At 42.0% G+C, this 17,277-nt stretch overlaps 1 protein-coding gene across 7 annotated transcripts in view; it reads right to left on the reverse strand.

The window, feature by feature from the left end:
- Nucleotides 1-17,277, reverse strand: part of sepsecs (Sep (O-phosphoserine) tRNA:Sec (selenocysteine) tRNA synthase) — a 63,963-nt gene that overhangs the window by 32,542 nt on the left and 14,144 nt on the right. For all 7 annotated transcript variants that reach the window (XM_043693756.2, XM_043693746.2, XM_043693795.2 and 4 more), the window contains 2 exons: nt 6,919-7,077; nt 5,166-5,319 (listed from right to left, as the gene is read on the reverse strand). In XM_043693756.2, the coding sequence (XP_043549691.1) occupies nt 5,166-5,319; nt 6,919-7,077 (313 nt within the window). The remainder of the gene's footprint in view (nt 1-5,165; nt 5,320-6,918; nt 7,078-17,277) is intronic.

Below are 17,277 nucleotides of genomic sequence, written 5' to 3' on the forward strand. Positions count from 1 at the left end.
CACATTCTCATTAGTCACTGGATAAATAAGTTTCTTCTGATTTCCCTGATTATTTCTTGGTGAATATCTTATATTGTTGGGTGCTTGCTTTGCATACCTAGATTACTATGAACTAGTCACATAGTGTAAATGTCAATGGCATCCTTCAGTGGTATTCTGGTAATTAATTAACAATTTTGAAACAGCACACAGATACGCGATCCCTCTCAATATTTATTGTCTACCTGAAAATGATGGAATCCTCATATTACGTGGAAAATAGTTTAAAACTGGTTGCATCAGTTCACTCAACATTTGTCCATTGCATGTGTGCAAAGCCAGTTGTAGATAAATTAGGGCATAAAAGGACACCACTCTGTGTTTTGGGAAGCCCATTTATGTGTGGAGCTGAAAATGTGTTGCTGGAAAAGCGCAGCAGGTCAGGCAGCATCCAGGGAACAGGAGAATCGACGTTTCGGGCATAAGCCCTTCTTCAGGAATGAGGAAAGTTTGTCCAGCAGGCTAAGATAAAAGGTAAGGAGGAGGGACTTGGGGGAGGGGCGTCGGAAATGCGATAGGTGGAAAGAGGTCAAGGTGAGGGTGATAGGTCAGACTGGGGTGGGGGCGGAGAGGTCAGGAAGAAGATTGCAGGTTAGGAAGGCGGTGCTGAGTTCGATGGATTTGACTGAGACAAGGTGGGGGGAGGGGAAATGAGGAAACTGGTGAAATCCGAGTTCATCCCTTGTGGTTGGAGGGTTCCTAGGCGGAAGATGAGGCGCTCTTCCTCCAACCGTCCTCCCCTTCCTCGACCTTTCTATTTCTATCTCAGGCGACCGAATCAACACAAACATCTACTACAAACCGACCGACTCCCAAAGCTACCTGGACTACACCTCCTCCCACCCTGCCCCCTGTAAAAACGCCATCCCATTCTCCCAATTCCTTCGTCTCCGCCGCATCTGCTCCCAGGAGGACCAGTTCCAATACCGTACAACCCAGATGATCTCCTTCTTCAAGGACCGCAATTTCCCCCCCGACGTGGTCGACGATGCCCTCCACCGCATCTCTTCCACTTCCCGCTCCTTCGCCCTTGAGCCCCGCCCCTCCAACTGCCACCAGGACAGAACCCCACTGGGTCCTCACCTACCACCCCACCAATCTCCATGTACAGCACATCATCCGCCGTCATTTCCGCCACCTCCAAATGGACCGCACCACCAAGGATATATTTCCCTCCCCTCCCCTATCAGCATTCCGTAAAGACCACTCCCTCCGTGACTCCCTCGTCAGATCCACACTCCCCACCAACCCAACCTCCACTCCCGGCACCTTCCCCTGCAACCGCAGGAGGTGCAAGACTTGCGCCCACACCTCCCCCCTCACCTCCCTCCAAGGCCCCAAAGGAAACTTCCATATCCGCCACAGATTCACCTGCACCTCCACACATATCATCTATTGCATCCTCTGCACCCGATGTGGCCTCCTCTATATTGGGGAGACAGGCCGCCTACTTGCGGAGCGTTTCAGAGAACACCTCTGGGACACCCGGACCAACCAACCCTACCACCCTGTGGCTCAACACTTCAACTCCCCCTCCCACTCCACCAAGGATATGCAGGTCTTTGGACTCCTCCATCGCCAGACCACAACAACACGACGGTTGGAGGAAGAGCGCCTCATCTTCCGCCTAGTAACCCTCCAACCACAAGGGATGAACTCGGATTTCACCAGTTTCCTCATTTCCCCTCCCCCCCACCTTGTCTCAGTCAAATCCATCGAACTCAGCACCGCCTTTCTAACCTGCAATCTTCTTCCTGACCTCTCCACCCCCACCCCAGTCTGACCTATCACCCTCACCTTGACCTCTTTCCACCTATCGCATTTCCGGCCCCCCCATCCCCCAAGTCCCTCCTCCCTACCTTTTATCTTAGCCTGCTGGACAAACTTTCCTCATTCCTGAAGAAGGGCTTATGCCCGAAACGTCGATTCTCCTGTTCCCTGGATGCTGCCTGACCTGCTGCGCTTTTCCAGCAACACATTTTCAGCTCTGATCTCCAGCATCTGCAGACCTCACTTTCTCCCATTTATGTGTGGATACAATGAAGCTTAAGGATGAAACTTTACTTTTATTCATTCATGGGATGAGGGCGTCGCTGGCCATGCAGCATTTATTGTCCATCCCTAATTTCCTATAGGGCAACCAAATAACTGTGGGTCTGGAGGCACATGTCAACCAGACCAGATAAGGATGGCAGTTTCCTTTTCTAAAGGACATTAGTGAACCAGATGGGTCTGACAATTGGCAATGGATTCTTAATTCCAGATATTTACTGAATACAAATTCCACTATCTACCATGGTGGGATTCGAACCCAGGTCCCTAGAACATTATCTGAGTCTCTGGATTAACAGTCCAGCAATAATACCCATCAGCCATCGCTCGCTCGCCTCCCCACTCCCCCCCCCACCATGTCAAATCCTATATATCAACAGGAAGGATACCACCCTTATGCAGGTCCAACAGGCACCTCTTCAACTTAACCATGACAGTGTCAGTGTGGTTATGTGTGGTGCAGATGATACAGATATAAAGCAGAACACAACACAAATTTTGTTGATGTAGTCACGTTTGTCAAGTGGAGATGTCTGCTCTTGACTGCACAACATTCAGCACCTTTCATGACTCCTCAGATACTAAAACAGTCCATGACCAAATTACGCAGAAAGACCTGGACAACATCCAGGATTGGGCTGACAAATGGCAACGAGCATTTGTGCCACAAAAGTGCCAGACAATGTCCATCTCCAACAACAGAATTCAACCGTCACCCCTTCATATTAAATGGTATTAGTATGACTGAACAACAACCTGGGAGTTATGACTGACCAGAATGGAACTGAACTAGCAACATAAATATAATGGCCACAAAAGCAGGTCAAAGGCTGGGAATCCTGCAGACAGTAACTCATCTCCCGATTCCCCAAAGCCTGTCCACCAACTACAAGGCAAAAGTGAGGGGTTTGATGGAATACTCCCCATTTGCCTGGATGAGTGCACTCCCACAACGCTGAAGAAGCTTGACGCCATCCAGAATATAGCAGCTCACTTGCTTGGCACCATAATTACATACATTCAGTCCTTCCACTATCAACATATAGTTGCAGTTGTATACCTTGTACAAGATGCAGTACTGTAAAGAAATCACCAAGGCTCCTTAGATAGCACCTCATTTACCAAGATTCAAAGACTGAGCAGTGGTAACCGTTAGTGAAACTAACATAGATGCATCTGCAGTAGGCAGGTTGTAAGGCTGGAGTCAATGATATTTTTCTTCTTGTTGGTCCCTCACCACCTGCTGCAGACCCACACTGACAGCTGTATCCTTTAGGATTCACTCAGCTCTGTTGATAGTGCTGCTGCAGATCCAAACTTGGTGGTGAACATTGAAGTCCCACAGCTGGTATACATTCTGTGCCCTTGCCACCATCAGTGGTTTCTCCAAGTGGTGTTCAACATTTGAGGAGAACGGATTCTTTAGCCAAGATGCTACATGTTAAACTGCTGGAGATTTCCTTGACCACATTTGACCTGATGTTGTACAAATTCATGGGTTCATTTCAGAGTCAATGTTGAGGGCTCACATTGCAACTGTCTCCTGACCGTATACCACAGTGCTGCCACTTCTGCTAGGTCTGTCCTGCTGGTCGGACAGGACATAACCAGAGATGGTAATGGTGACGTTTGGCACATTTCCTGTAAGGTGTGATTCTGTGAGTGTGACTATGTCAGGCTGTTGCTTGATGAGTCTGAAACAGCTCACTCAGTTTTGGTACTAGCCCAGTAAGGAGGACTTTGTAAAGTTGACATGGCTCAGCGTGCCATTTTTGTTTCTGGCGCCAGATCAATGCTAGTCAGTCTGGATCATTTCACTCCTTTTTTGCAGACTTTTTAGCAGTTTGATGCAACTGGAATGCTTGCTGGAACATTTCAGAGGACAGGTAACAGTCAACCACATTGCTGTAGGTCTGAGTCACATGTAGGCCAAACCAGGTAAAGACTGCAGTTTTCCTTCCCCAAAGCAATTAATGAACCAGATTGGCTCTGGACATAGCAATTTAAACCATACAACTGCAATTTCACACTTCTTATTAGATAATTAATTCCCGATATTTTAAAATGCCACCACCTTCTGTGGTAGGATTTGAACCCAGGACCCGAGAACACTATCTATGTCTATGGATTGTCAGTCCAGTGACACTACCAGTCAGCCATTTTCTGTCTTTCAGCATATTGAGTTCAATATTCAGATGAAACTCATCATGACCTCTTGTGGAAACTGTTCATAAATGAGTTCATTGATCAGCCTGAGCTAGATAGTGAAGAGAGTTGGTGCACTCACACAACCTTGCTTGATATCCGTTTGGTTACAAAAGGGCTCAGTTTCTATTCTATTACAAAAGACACTTGCTGCCACGCTATTGTGAAGGTGATGCAGGGCAGTAACAAATATTGGTGGATATCCAAATCTCTGGAGGACTTTCCAATCGGCTTGGCAATTTATGGAATCAATAGCTTTCGACAGATTCATAAAGGCCATGTAGAGTACTTAGCATTGGTCCAGACATTTTTCTTTTCACTACTCACTACCTTCAGCTACACGAACTATATGTGAAGACAGGATCTGCCTCAATTACTTTTCCCATGTATTAAATAGCCTCCAACTGCGCAAGTTCTTGAAGCAAGATTGGAGAAGAGTCCTGCCCAAAACATTGACTCTCTTGTTCCTCGGATGCTGCCTGACCTGCTGTGCTTTTTCCAGCGCCACGCTTTACCAACTCTGGCTCTCCAGCATCTGCAGTCCTCACTTTCTCCTACTTGAAGCAAGTTTGCAGACTGATCACTACTGGACTGAAACACATGGAACCTCCCCAGAGTGGAGAGAAAGGAGAAAGTAAAGACAGCTAAAGCAATGTCACTCAACATCCCTCTTTCACATCACAAACACAATGTTTTATCGGCGTATGTATGCAGCTTGCATATAACAGCAATTTTTTTAAAATTAAAGGACCACCAGACCTTAATAAGGTCTTGCTTGCTTCATCGAGCAGCATGGCATAAATTGATTTTTTTTATATAAAAAGCATAGTATAACTAACAAATCAGAAACAAGCAGAGAGAATACTTACCTGTCAGGAGCCCTTGGGGCAAAACAGGAGGTAGTGGAATGAACACAAAGGATATTTTTTGCTCCAAGCTGTTGGATTTTGCTCTCAACAGACTGCAGATCTGTGCGCAATTCATCGCCCTCAAGCAGATTCTCAATCACCACAGGTTCAAAACCTGATCCAAAAATAAATGCAAGTGTGGAAATGAATCAGTTCAAATATAAGGCACAAAGGTACATTTTACATCCCAAGTTGACTCATGATCTTACAAAACTTCAGCTTCTCAGTTAACAATATATTGCAAATGAACAAATGTCTATGAGCTAATTTTTAAAAAAAGTACACGAAATCATTTTATCACAATGTCACAAAATAAAAAAAAAGACATTCGGACTGCATTATAAACTGAAACAGCAGCCTTGGGGAAATGATCAATCATACTTCCTCATTTTAATGCTGTGTCACAGAATAGGTTTATTATTTCACGAGGGATTGCAGAATGAGGCACAGACATCAGTCCAGCTAATTTGAAGCTGTCTCAGTTTTCTGGATAAGACTGGAAGCATCTAGAATTAGGCCAAATGACATTTGTGCTCAATTCTCTAATCTACCATCTGGGCTCCAGGCTCCATTCTGTAACTGATCCAACAAAGGTACTAGCTGGATGTTTCCTCAATCTCTTAGTATCACACCCAGTGATGCATTCATCTATAATCAGTTATACAAAACAGAAAGTCTGAGTTTGATTTCTGATTTATGTTGACTTAGGTACTGTTCACTCCAGAGAGCTAGTCATTGAGTATATTCAAGACAGAAATCAGTAGATTTCCAGGTAATAAAGAATCCAAGGGGTATAGGAATAGTGCAGGAAAATGTTGTTGAGGTAGATCAGGCATGATCTAGCTGAATGACACCTAGTGCCATGGTTCCAGGAGCTGTTTGGCCTACTCCCACTTCTATTGCTTTACTTTCCACAAATAAAGAAAAGAACAAGAAAAAAACTTAACCAGCAAAATAAAACACAAAATATAAGCAAATGTTATGATCTAGAATAGTTGAAACCAATGTTAAATGCAGATGGCTGCCAAGTGCCAAATTGAAGGTGAGCTGCTTTCCCTCTCAATCAGCCTCAGATTCAAGGACAGAGATTTAATCAGTGATTAGGGACTGGAGTTTGTGAAGGAGTCCAAAGGCCATGGCTTTGACGTTCCCCAATATTTAGTTGTAAGAGATTACCGTCTATTCAGTTCTGAAGATTGGCAAACATTGTGATAAATGGAGGTCAAGAAATGCGGTGGTGAGATCCAGTTGGATGTTATCAGCGTACATATGGAATATGATGTTTCATTTAAATTTACCATGTTGAAGCATCACAACCCTGAATTCATTTGCAGTGCAAAGAAGGAGACTCAGGATCCCTATTTAAATGTGGTGAGTATAACAAAGGAAGAAGAGACTCCACTAACGACTTTGAGTCACTGTTACTGAATGTTTAACAACATCATGATGACATCCTCTGAATATTCTCCAACAAACAGGAATGCTTTCCCAGGTTAGGAGAAAGAAAGAAGAAACATCAGGGAGGATATTAAATATGACGTGTGCTACAACGGGAAGGTGTGCAATCTCAACAAACGTACTGAGGTGAAGCAGAATAGTATGAGAATATAAATAATAGTAGAGCTAGAGAACAGACAGTCAAAACAGGAAAACAGTGACCATAGGAAAGTGCATATTCTGTTATTATTTGATATTATAAATTATAATCTTGTACCTGCAGTGATCATGGATTTGAAGCATGATTTTTGATCAATCCTTGGCCATATGATAAACTTTGCTTTGGGTCTCCTGTGGCGCAGTGCAAGGAAGCAGAGAGTCAAGCTCATTCCTGTTGCCATTGGAACGACAAAACAGCTAGAAACAGTTCGAACACCTAGTAATAAAAGAGGATCACTGTCAGCATCTTCCAGAGTGTACATTATCAAACAATATCCACATCGTGATGGCCATGAAGAATGGGGTTTATTAACGTCATGTACTTGCACTGCAATTTCCTCTCAAAATGTTACATTTATCCCTGTACAGAAGGGTGTATAAAAGACGAGGAGAAAGTGAGGACTGCAGCTGTTGGAGATCAGAGTCGAGACTGTGTGGTGCTGGAAAAGCACAACAGGTCATGCAGCATCTGAGGAGCAGGAGAATTGACGTTCCGGGCAGGAGCCTTTCATCAGGAATGAAATGGGAGCCTCAGAGATGGAGAGATAAATGGGAGGGGGGGCGAAGCTGGAGAGAAAGTAGCTGAGAGTGCAATAGGTGGATGGAAGTGGGGGTAAAGTGCTAGGTCGGAGGGGAGGGTGGAGCGGATGGGTGGGAAGGAAGATTGACAGGTGGGACAGGTCATGGGGATGATGCTGAACTAGAAGGTTGGAACTGGGGTAAGGTGGGGAGAGGGGAAATGAGGAAACTGGTGAAGTCCACATTGAGGCCCTGGGATTGAAGGGTACCGAGGCAGAAGATGAGGCGTTTTTCCTCCAGGCATTGGGTGGTGAGAGAGTGGCAATGGAAGAGGCCCAGGATCTGCATGTCCTCGGCAGAGTGGGAGGGGGAGTTGAAATGTTCAGCCATGGGGCAGTGGAGTTGGTTGGTGCGGGTGTCCTTGAGATGTTCCCTAAAGCGCTCTGCGAGAAGGCATCCAGTTTCCCCAATGTAGAGGAGACTGCATCGGGAGCAAAGGATAAAATAAATGACATATGTGAAAGTGCAGGTGAAACTTTGATGGATGTGGAAGGCTCCTTTAGGGCCTTGAATAGAGGTGGGGGGGGGGGGGGGGGGACACGAGGTGTGGGTGCAGATTTTGCAATTTCTGCGGTGGCAAGGGAAGGTGCCAGGAGGGGAAGGTGGGTCATTAGGGAATGTGGACCTGACCAGTCGTGGAGGAAACGGTCTTTGCGGAAAGCGGATAGGGGTGGGTAGGGAAATATATCCCTGGTGGTGGGGTCCATTTGTAGGTGGCAAAAATGTCGGGGGAAGATGCGGTTTATACGGACGTTGGTGGGGTGGAAAGTGTGAACCACGGGGGTTCTGTCCTTGTTGCGGTTCGAGGTCAGAGGTGCGGGAGGTGGATGAGATGCGTTGGAGGTCATCGTCAACCACATGGGAGGGGAAATTTTGGTCTTTAAAGAAGGAGGCCATCTGGTGTGTTCTATGGTGGAACTGATCCTCCTGGGAACAGATGCAGCGGAGGCAGAGGAACTGGGAATACGGAATAGCATTTTTGCAGGAGGTAGGGTGGGAGGAGATGTAATCCAGGTAGCTATGTGAGTCAGTGGGGTTGTAAAAAATGTCAGTTTTGAGTCTGTCATCGTTGATGGAGATGGAGAGGTCTAGGAAGGGGAGGGTGGTGTCAGAGATGGTCCAGGTGAATTTAAGGTCGGGGTGGAATGTGGTGAAGTTGATGAACTGTTCAACTTCCTCATGGGAGCACCTCCATCAGCCATGACCAGGGCCTCCAAGCACCCCATTTCTTCCTCTCCCGATATCCCCACCAGTACCCTTCCACTGACACTCTTATTCGTTTGGCTGAACTGGTCCTCACCCTCAACAATTTCTCCTTTGAATCCTCCCACGTCCTCCAGACAAAAGGGCTAGCCATGGGCACCCTCATGCGCTGCAGTTAATCTCATTATAATTGAAATGTGATAGCCACATGTAAATACAAAAAAAACTGTTGATTGACCATGAGGGAGTTAAAAAGAACAGAGATGATTCACTTTCCTCACCTAGTCATAGCACTCATCATGCATCATTTTGCCCTGCAAGGAAGGAAGGAAGTGTGGCAGTAAGTGTAGAGCAAGTTGTTTCGATCATGAGGCACCCACTAAACTAATCAGGATGGCTAATGGGACATTATGCTTTATTATGTCAAGAATTGAAGTAAGAATGTTATGCTTCAGTTATACAGAGCATTGGTGAGACCACATCTTTGTGTGCAGTTTTAATTAAGGAAGGGTTGACGAGACTAATATCTGGAATAAGCAAGTAGTCTTATGAGGAATGGTTCAAAAGATAGGCTTGTTTTACTGGATTTTAAAAAGTGAGAGGTGTTTTGATTGAAATAGATAATATGAAAATAGGTCATAAACCTGAATTAAATACAGATATTTGAACTTCCAAGTGACATGCGTTTTTATAAAAGTAAGACATACAAGCAAATGATAAGTGAGGATGCAAACCCTCCCTTACTGCTATTAATGCTCCTTTTATATTTTGTTCAGGAGCATCTTTACCATTTTTAAACAATCACTTAACTGCCAAAGTCACTCTCCCAAATCATCCACTTTAACAGCCACAAAATTTCACAATCTATTTGTCAAAGACAAGACAAAGACTGATTCATGCATCTTTAATTTCACTTTCTTATTTGCAATCACCTCTCATTTCCAATCTGTGTGTATGTGTCTTGTCTTTTACTATCTTTTCTCGAGCTAATAAACTCACTCACTAACTCAAAAAAGCCTTGTCAAATTGGCTCTCTTTAATATAAATATTACTGGGCTGGGTAAAGGTACCCATGAGATAATATTTTTTTTTTGAAAAATTAACCTTGTTGTGACCAAACGAGGGTACAGTTGAATAAAGAAGAAACTGCAGACCCTCTTCAGTGGACCAAGTGTAACAATAAGATCCTGAGCGGTCTTGTGAAAATGATGTTTTCTTTTGTGCGTGCATACAGAACCAGTAAACACTGTTTTAAAACAAGTGATCATCATTTTAGGACAGAGATAGGGAGATTTTCTTCTTCTCTCACAGCATTCTGCAACTTTGGAACTCTCTAGCTCAGAAGGTGGAGATGGAATCACTAAATAATATTATGGCAGAGGTAGACAGATTTGAGCTAGGTAGTGAAATCAAAGGTTATTTGGGACAAATAATAATGTAGAATTCTGGATGCAAGCAGGGTTCAGAGGCTGAATGACCAATTTCTGCTCCTCATTTATATGTTTAGAAACTGAGAGAGAGACCTGGAGTATGCTGTCTCCTCTGTTGAATCATTATTGCTTTTAAAGGGTGCAGGTCAATTTACTGTAGTAGAGGCAATCTTTAAGTGCTGCTCATCACATAAATAGGGGACCCTGCTAAGGCATGTAACCATTTAGCTTCATGAGTTTTTTTAGTGCAGTCATAAATAACATTTGAAATTTGGCTGAAGTGAAATATTTTGGTAAGGAAAATGTGACAGAATAATAAACTGTTAAAGGATCTGGAGCAGCAGAAAGGCTTAGGAGTTCAAATAAGCAAATCTTCAAAATTGGACAAGTAAATTAGTAAAGCTCTAAAAACAGCATATATGATTCTCAGTGAATAGTAGCAGAGAGTACAAGAATAAAGAGATAATTCAAAATCTACGTGAATGATTGGTTAGGCTATCATTAGCAGACTGTATGCAGTTTTGGGCACTTTACGAAGAATACCAAAGCCAAAGACAAGGATGAAAGCTTTTGTAGTGAGAGGGCCTGCAGAAATTGAGACTCTTCATCCAAACTGAGATTGAGGTCTTCAGAATTCTGAAGCATAAAGAAGTAGGAAAATATTATTTCCTCTGGTCAGTGAGTAGTGAGAAGATATAAAGTTGAGATCATAATCAAGACAACAAACTAAAGATTTTGAAATTCTTACATTTGTTTTAACACAAGCAGAATTGTTAAGACAATAAAATGAATGTCCTGTCAGACCTTGGGTGGGAGTGGAATATATAATGGCCTTTAAATGTGAGGTGGATTATGATCTGAAAATGAAGAATTGAAAATGTTATGGGGAAAGGACAGGGGAAATAGGACTTTAAAGCAGCTCTTTCAAAGTGTCAGTATTGACACAGTTAGTGAAAATAGCCTTATTTGAGAACAATAAAGTTAGTATGAGAGAGTTTTAAACAATGTACCATCTCATTGTTGTCATTGGCACAGAGTCTTGATATACTTAGTGCAACCATGCAGGTGCAATAATTTAAAGGTGCAAACTTGCTCATAGCCTGGGTAGGAACATTTCCCTTTCTGCACTGCTGTGTCCCTGCAGCTTTAGTGCAAACACAAATTCTAATCTTAGAATCAGGGAATGACACAGCACAAAAGGAGTGCACCTGGCCTTGCATGCTTGTGCAGAATAAAATATCTTTGGGAAGAAAGGAGAAACCTTGGATGACTTTGCTTTAGATGATTAAATAATTGTGCTAGATTCCAAAAAACAGGTTTTACATGGCATACAGCAAGCATAGAAATAACAGATCAAATTATTTTTTTTCCAAGTTTTTAGTGTTCTTGCACTCTTTCAGATACTAAGATAAATCACTGAGATAGAAGCTAAATTAGAAACATCATCACTCTATTAGTTATTGAGTGCTGTGTTCTTGCAGTAATTTAGTAAGATTTTCAGGTCTTCCAAATTCCAAATTGTTCAGTGAGATTCACTAATTATTGTGAAAAAAAGTCATAATCTGTTTATATACATTCATTTTTCTTACATATAAATATTTTTAAGAGTTAACTATTAAACACACAGAAAACTAGCAAAGCAGAAAAGCTATTGGCTTCAACAGATTACAATCTCAGATTTTCATAGTTGTAAAAATAACTCTTCCTGCTGCATGTTTCAAACTTGATTGATTGCTGCTACATGATTCCATATCCATCTTTCCCCATCCAGTTATGCACCACAAATGTGACTGGAACAAGTTCTATTTACAAGATGGTCAGCAAGTCAGCAGAGTACATTTAACAGTACCTCCCTAACCACAACTGAAAAGACCAGCAATTTAATGGGAACACCATCTATTTGATGGTTCATAGTCAGTAGCTAAGTATCCTGTAATCCTCGAGCCAACATCACAGTGGGAGGGCCTTCACAAGGACCTTAAACTGAAGGTCCACGACCAAATCATCACAGCATGTTCAGCAATGAATTGAGAGGGACGATGAACAGAAAGGGGTAACAAATAGAGGGCAGTGTTTCTCAAATTCCTGGAGCTAATAAAACAAAAGAATGACGGAACACAGAAATATTTTACTTTGTTCTAACCAGAGTGGATTTTGATTTAGAAACATGAGAAGCACATTGACATGTAAAAACTGGTTTTCTTACAATGACGACTGGATCATGTTTCAGACAACACTAATGTGCATAACATCCTGAATGCATACTTCCTCTTCTGAGACTAGGTTTGAAATTGTTTCAGGTAACATTACGGAACTAGTCACAAAGGAAACTAGCAGTTAGTGATTATCTAACCTTCCTACGTCATTACATAAAAACTGATGGAAACTGAATTTGAACAGAACAATAATGCTGATTTATTATTCCTTCCATTCTTTGAGTCATTTTATTGCTTGCTATGCAAATCCTCATACGACCACAGTGAGTACAATTAATAAATGCAGTATAAGTAGAGACCCCTGCCAAAACCCATTGGAGAAGTGTATGTGATTAATACCACTTATACAAACGTCTTCTCCAAATAATCAAGACAGAGCTCAGAAATTTACTGCATAAAAAACAGCAGCAGGAGGCAAATTCATATCCTATCACATTTCAGCAAAGTGCGTCAATGTAGGTCGGCAACCACAGGGATAATTAGTGAGTAAGACTTGGTGAGAGTTTGGGTATTAGTAGGAAGAATTATGGATCAACTCAATTAGGAAACATGAAAGATGGAGTCTACACACAAGAACTCTGGGATAGCCAAGTCTCTGAGTAACAAAAAGTGAAGGCCAATGTTAACAAATATAGGCTATTCAAAATTTTCCATATTGTGTGCTCACAATCTCTCAATATGTGCAGATGTTAGTAGAACACATTTATAAGAAACTTTGAATGTCACTAGTACTCAATCTATTATTTTCACCCTCATATTGAAGAGTAGAACAATTCAGAATTAATCTGCACTTGTAGAGCAGGAATTAATCAGGAATAGTCAGCATGGTTTTGTTAAGGAGAGGTTGTGTCTGACCAACTTGATTGAATTTTTTCAAGAAGTGAACAGGTACGTAGACGAGGGCAATGTATTTGAGTAATCTATTTGGACTTTAGCAAGACTTTTTTTGGAGTCTGAAGGGAAGAGTCCATGGGATCCAAGGAAATTTGTCAAACTGGATCCAGGATTTGCTGAGTAGCAGGAAGCAGAGAGTGACGGATGGTTTTGTGAATGGAAGTCTGTGCTCAATGTGGGGTTCTGCAGGGATCAGTGTTGGGGCTCCTTGCTGTTTGTGGTGTAATTATACACAATTTAGATCTGAATTTAGGAAGGTCGATCAATACATTTGCAGATGACATGAAAATTGGTGGGGTGATAAACAGTGAGAAAGATATAGATGGGCTGATCAGTGACAAATGGAATTCAATTTGGATACGTGTGAGGTTATGCACTCGGACATGACAAATAAGGTAAGGGAATACATGATGAGCAGTAGGACCCTGGGAAGCAACAATGATCTGAATGACCTTGGCGTGCACATACATCAATCCCTTAAGGGAGCAGGATGGGTAGATAAAGTGGTTACGAAGGCATATGGAAGTTGCCTTCATAGCTGAAGCATATAGTTTAAGAGCAAGGAGATGATACTGGAACTGTATAAAAAGTTAGTAAGTCAACAGTTAAAGTATTATGTGCAGTTCTAGTATCCACATCGTTGGAGGGATGTGATCGTACTGGAGAAGATGCAGAATAGATTTACCAGCCTGGACTGCAGAGTTTTAATTATGAGTAAAGATTGGAAGACTGGGGTTATTTTCTTTGGAGTAACAGAGACTGATGAGGAACATGACTGAGCTGTATAAAATTATGAGGGGCATAGATATGGTAGACATGAAAGAACACTTCCCATTGATGGAGGGATCAATGACCAGTGATATAGATTTAAGGGAAGGGACAGGCAATTTAGAGGTGACATGAGGGGAAAAAAGAATTCACCCTGAGGATGGTGGGAATCTGGAACTGATTGCTTGTAAAGATGGGAGATGCAAAAACCCTCATAACACTTGAGGTATTTAGATGTGCATTTGCGATGCCAAGGCATAGAAGGCTATGGGCAAAGGGCGAGTAAATGAGATTAGAATAACTAAGTACTTGTTTTGACTGATGTAGACTCAATGGGCTAAAGGGCCCTTATCTGTGTTGTGGACCTCTATGAATCATCCAAAAAATTCTATTTTTAAACATAGATTACATTGCTGACAAATACAATTTACAATATGTTTACAATAACATTAATGCACAATTGGACAATTAATTTGAGTTCAGGCGACCCACTGAAACATGCAAGACCCATTTTCTTTCACACTATGGGAGTTAGTGGCAGGGAAACAAGTTGTTTCTATAAATACATTAAAATTAATCATTGAAACGGACTACTATTTGCGAAAGGTTCAAGCTTCTGCAGAAATCAGCAAGTCTTACCATCAATAGGTGACTTGACAAGTCTAAAACATTGAGACATCACAGGTACACAAAGCTTAAGAACAGCACAATATTTTAAATCTGTTAGTAGGATAATTAGCAATCATGCATCATTTTATTTATTTACGCATTGCAGTAGCATATCTGCAACTACAGGGAGAGGGAGAACAAAGAAGTGATTTGTCCTTGCTGCCCTCATTGGTGTTATGTCTCCCAATGTTCATATTCTAAATTCCAAAATTGTCTTACGCATCTACCATAATTCTTGGTACATTTACAGCATATTAAAATAAGTGTAAGATTTTAATAATCAAAACATTTACAGGTACAGTAGGAAATACAAAATACTTAGAATTCAAAGTTCTAATTCTGAAACTGCAAGGGAGGCTTTGTAATTTGGCAGGTAATCTGGGAGGTGTGGGTTTTACAGGAACCCTTATACATTTGAACTATTCTTTCGTCTCTAAATGGAAAATTCAAATCTCGACCTTCAGTGCTTTGAATGAAGATCTTTAATTATTTCAGTAGGGCTTGATATATTTTGTAATCTTCCACTTTAACATGCTATTCAGCATACCCCAACTAAAGCCTAACAATTGCTAGGAAACGTCATGAATTGCTCCTACTAAACAAGTATTTTGCACTTGGCTAACATGATGCCACTATGTAAGAAAGGTGGTTAAGGAAAAGCCAAGCAAATATAGACTGGTGAACCTGACATTGATGGTGGAGGGAATCCTGAGGGACAGGATTTACAAGTATTTGGAAAGGCAAAGACTGATTAGGGATAGTCAACATGGCTTTGTGCGCAGGAAATTGTGTCTCATTAATTTGATTAAGTTTTTTGAAGAAGTAACGAAGAGGATTGATGAGGACAGAGCTGTGAACATGATCTACATGGATTTCAGCAAAGCAGTTTCTCCACAGTAGACTGGTTAGTAAGGTCAGATGACAGGGAATAGAGAGAGAACTAGCTATTTGGATACAGAACTGGCTCAAAGGTAGACAGAGGGTGGTGGTGGAGGGATGCTTTTCGGACTGGAGGCCTGTTACCAGAGGGGTGCCACAAAGATGAGTGCTGGGTCCACCACTTTTGTCATTATTGTAAATGATTTGGATGTGAACATAGGAGGTATGGTTGATAAGTTTGCAGATGACATCAAAATTAGAGATGTAGTGGACAGCCAAGAAGGTTACCTCAGAGTACAACAGGGTCTTGATCAGATGGGTCAATGGGCCAAGGAGTGGCAGATGGAGTTGCAAGTGGAGTCCCAGGTCGACAGGATAGTGAAGGTGTATGGTATGCTTGCCTTTATTGGTCACGGCATTGCGTATAGGAGGTGTGACATCATGTTGTGGCTGTACAAGACATTCGTTAGGCCACCTTTTGAAAACTGCATGCAATTCTGATCTCCCTGCTATAGGAAGGATATTATGAAACTTGAAAGGATTCAGAAAAGATTTACAAGTATGTTGCCAGGGTTGGAGGGTTTGAGCTACAGGGAGAGGTTGAATAGGCTGGGGCTAATTTCCCTGGAACATTGGAGGTTGAGGAGTGACCTTACAGAGGTTTATAAAATCATAAGGGGTTTGGATAAGGTGAATAGACAAGGTCTCTTCTCCAGATTGGAGGAGTCCAAAACTAGAGGCATAGCTTTAAGGTGAGGGGGAAAGATTTAAACGTTGCCCTAAGAGACAACGTTTTCAAACAGAGGGTGGTGCACATATGGAATCAGCTACCAGAGGAAGTGATGAAGGCTGGCAGAATTACAACATTTAAAAGTCATCTGGATGCGTGTATGTATATGACGGTTTAGAGGGACGTGGGCCAAATGTTGGCAAGTGGGACTAGATTAATTTAGGATATATGGTCAGCATGGATAAGTTGGACCAAAAGGTCTATTTCCATGCTGTACAAGTATATGACTCTATGACTCTAATTGGACTTTACCACTTACTAAATGTCACAATGAATACCAGAAGTAGAAGGTAATGTAAAATGTAAATTACATTGCTTTTTAAATTTATGGTTTTAGTTTGTGATAACACTCTAAGTTGCTGTCAGCTGAGGTTCTTCAGTTCTCCCAAGCCAACCCAAAACCTAGCTCAACATCGCAGTCAACTGATTTCCCTACAATCTGACAGACAGGCCGTATTAGGAAATCTGATGGCCAGCTACAGCACAACAGTCTTATGAAGGGAAAGCTTGAGGCAGAATATCAGCAAGTCCCTGGCTAAATCCCATCATAACACCTCAGGGTTTGTAGCCAATGCTTCCCTGGCTTAACCTATATATTAAAACAATGTAAAAAGGTACAAAATCCAATTCTTAAAAGCCAGATAAACTGCAGGTAGGTAGTCTTTTAAAATTTAAGAAGAACACAAATTACTAATTTCTTTATATAGAACTGTCAAGATTACAGATAAAACTTGGGCAATATCTTGTTATTTCTTAAACTAAGCACAGGGGTAGGCCAAGAAAGCAGAGGATACTTCTAATCAAGAGCAGATTAAATTTCTATGCGTGATTAAATTTATCTCGAATTATTGCATGCGCATTCTCCGACAACAGACAACGGTTTCACAGTCATCACTAGACCCTTAATTCAAGATTTGCTACTGAATTCAAATTCCACCATCTGGTGGGATTTGAACCTGGTTCCCAGAATATTGCCAGGATCTTTGGAT

Source organism: Chiloscyllium plagiosum, unplaced genomic scaffold (genome assembly GCF_037043375.1).
Source record: "Chiloscyllium plagiosum isolate Xiang-an unplaced genomic scaffold, Cpla_swu_hap1 HiC_scaffold_1, whole genome shotgun sequence".
NCBI lineage: Eukaryota > Metazoa > Chordata > Chondrichthyes > Orectolobiformes > Hemiscylliidae > Chiloscyllium > Chiloscyllium plagiosum.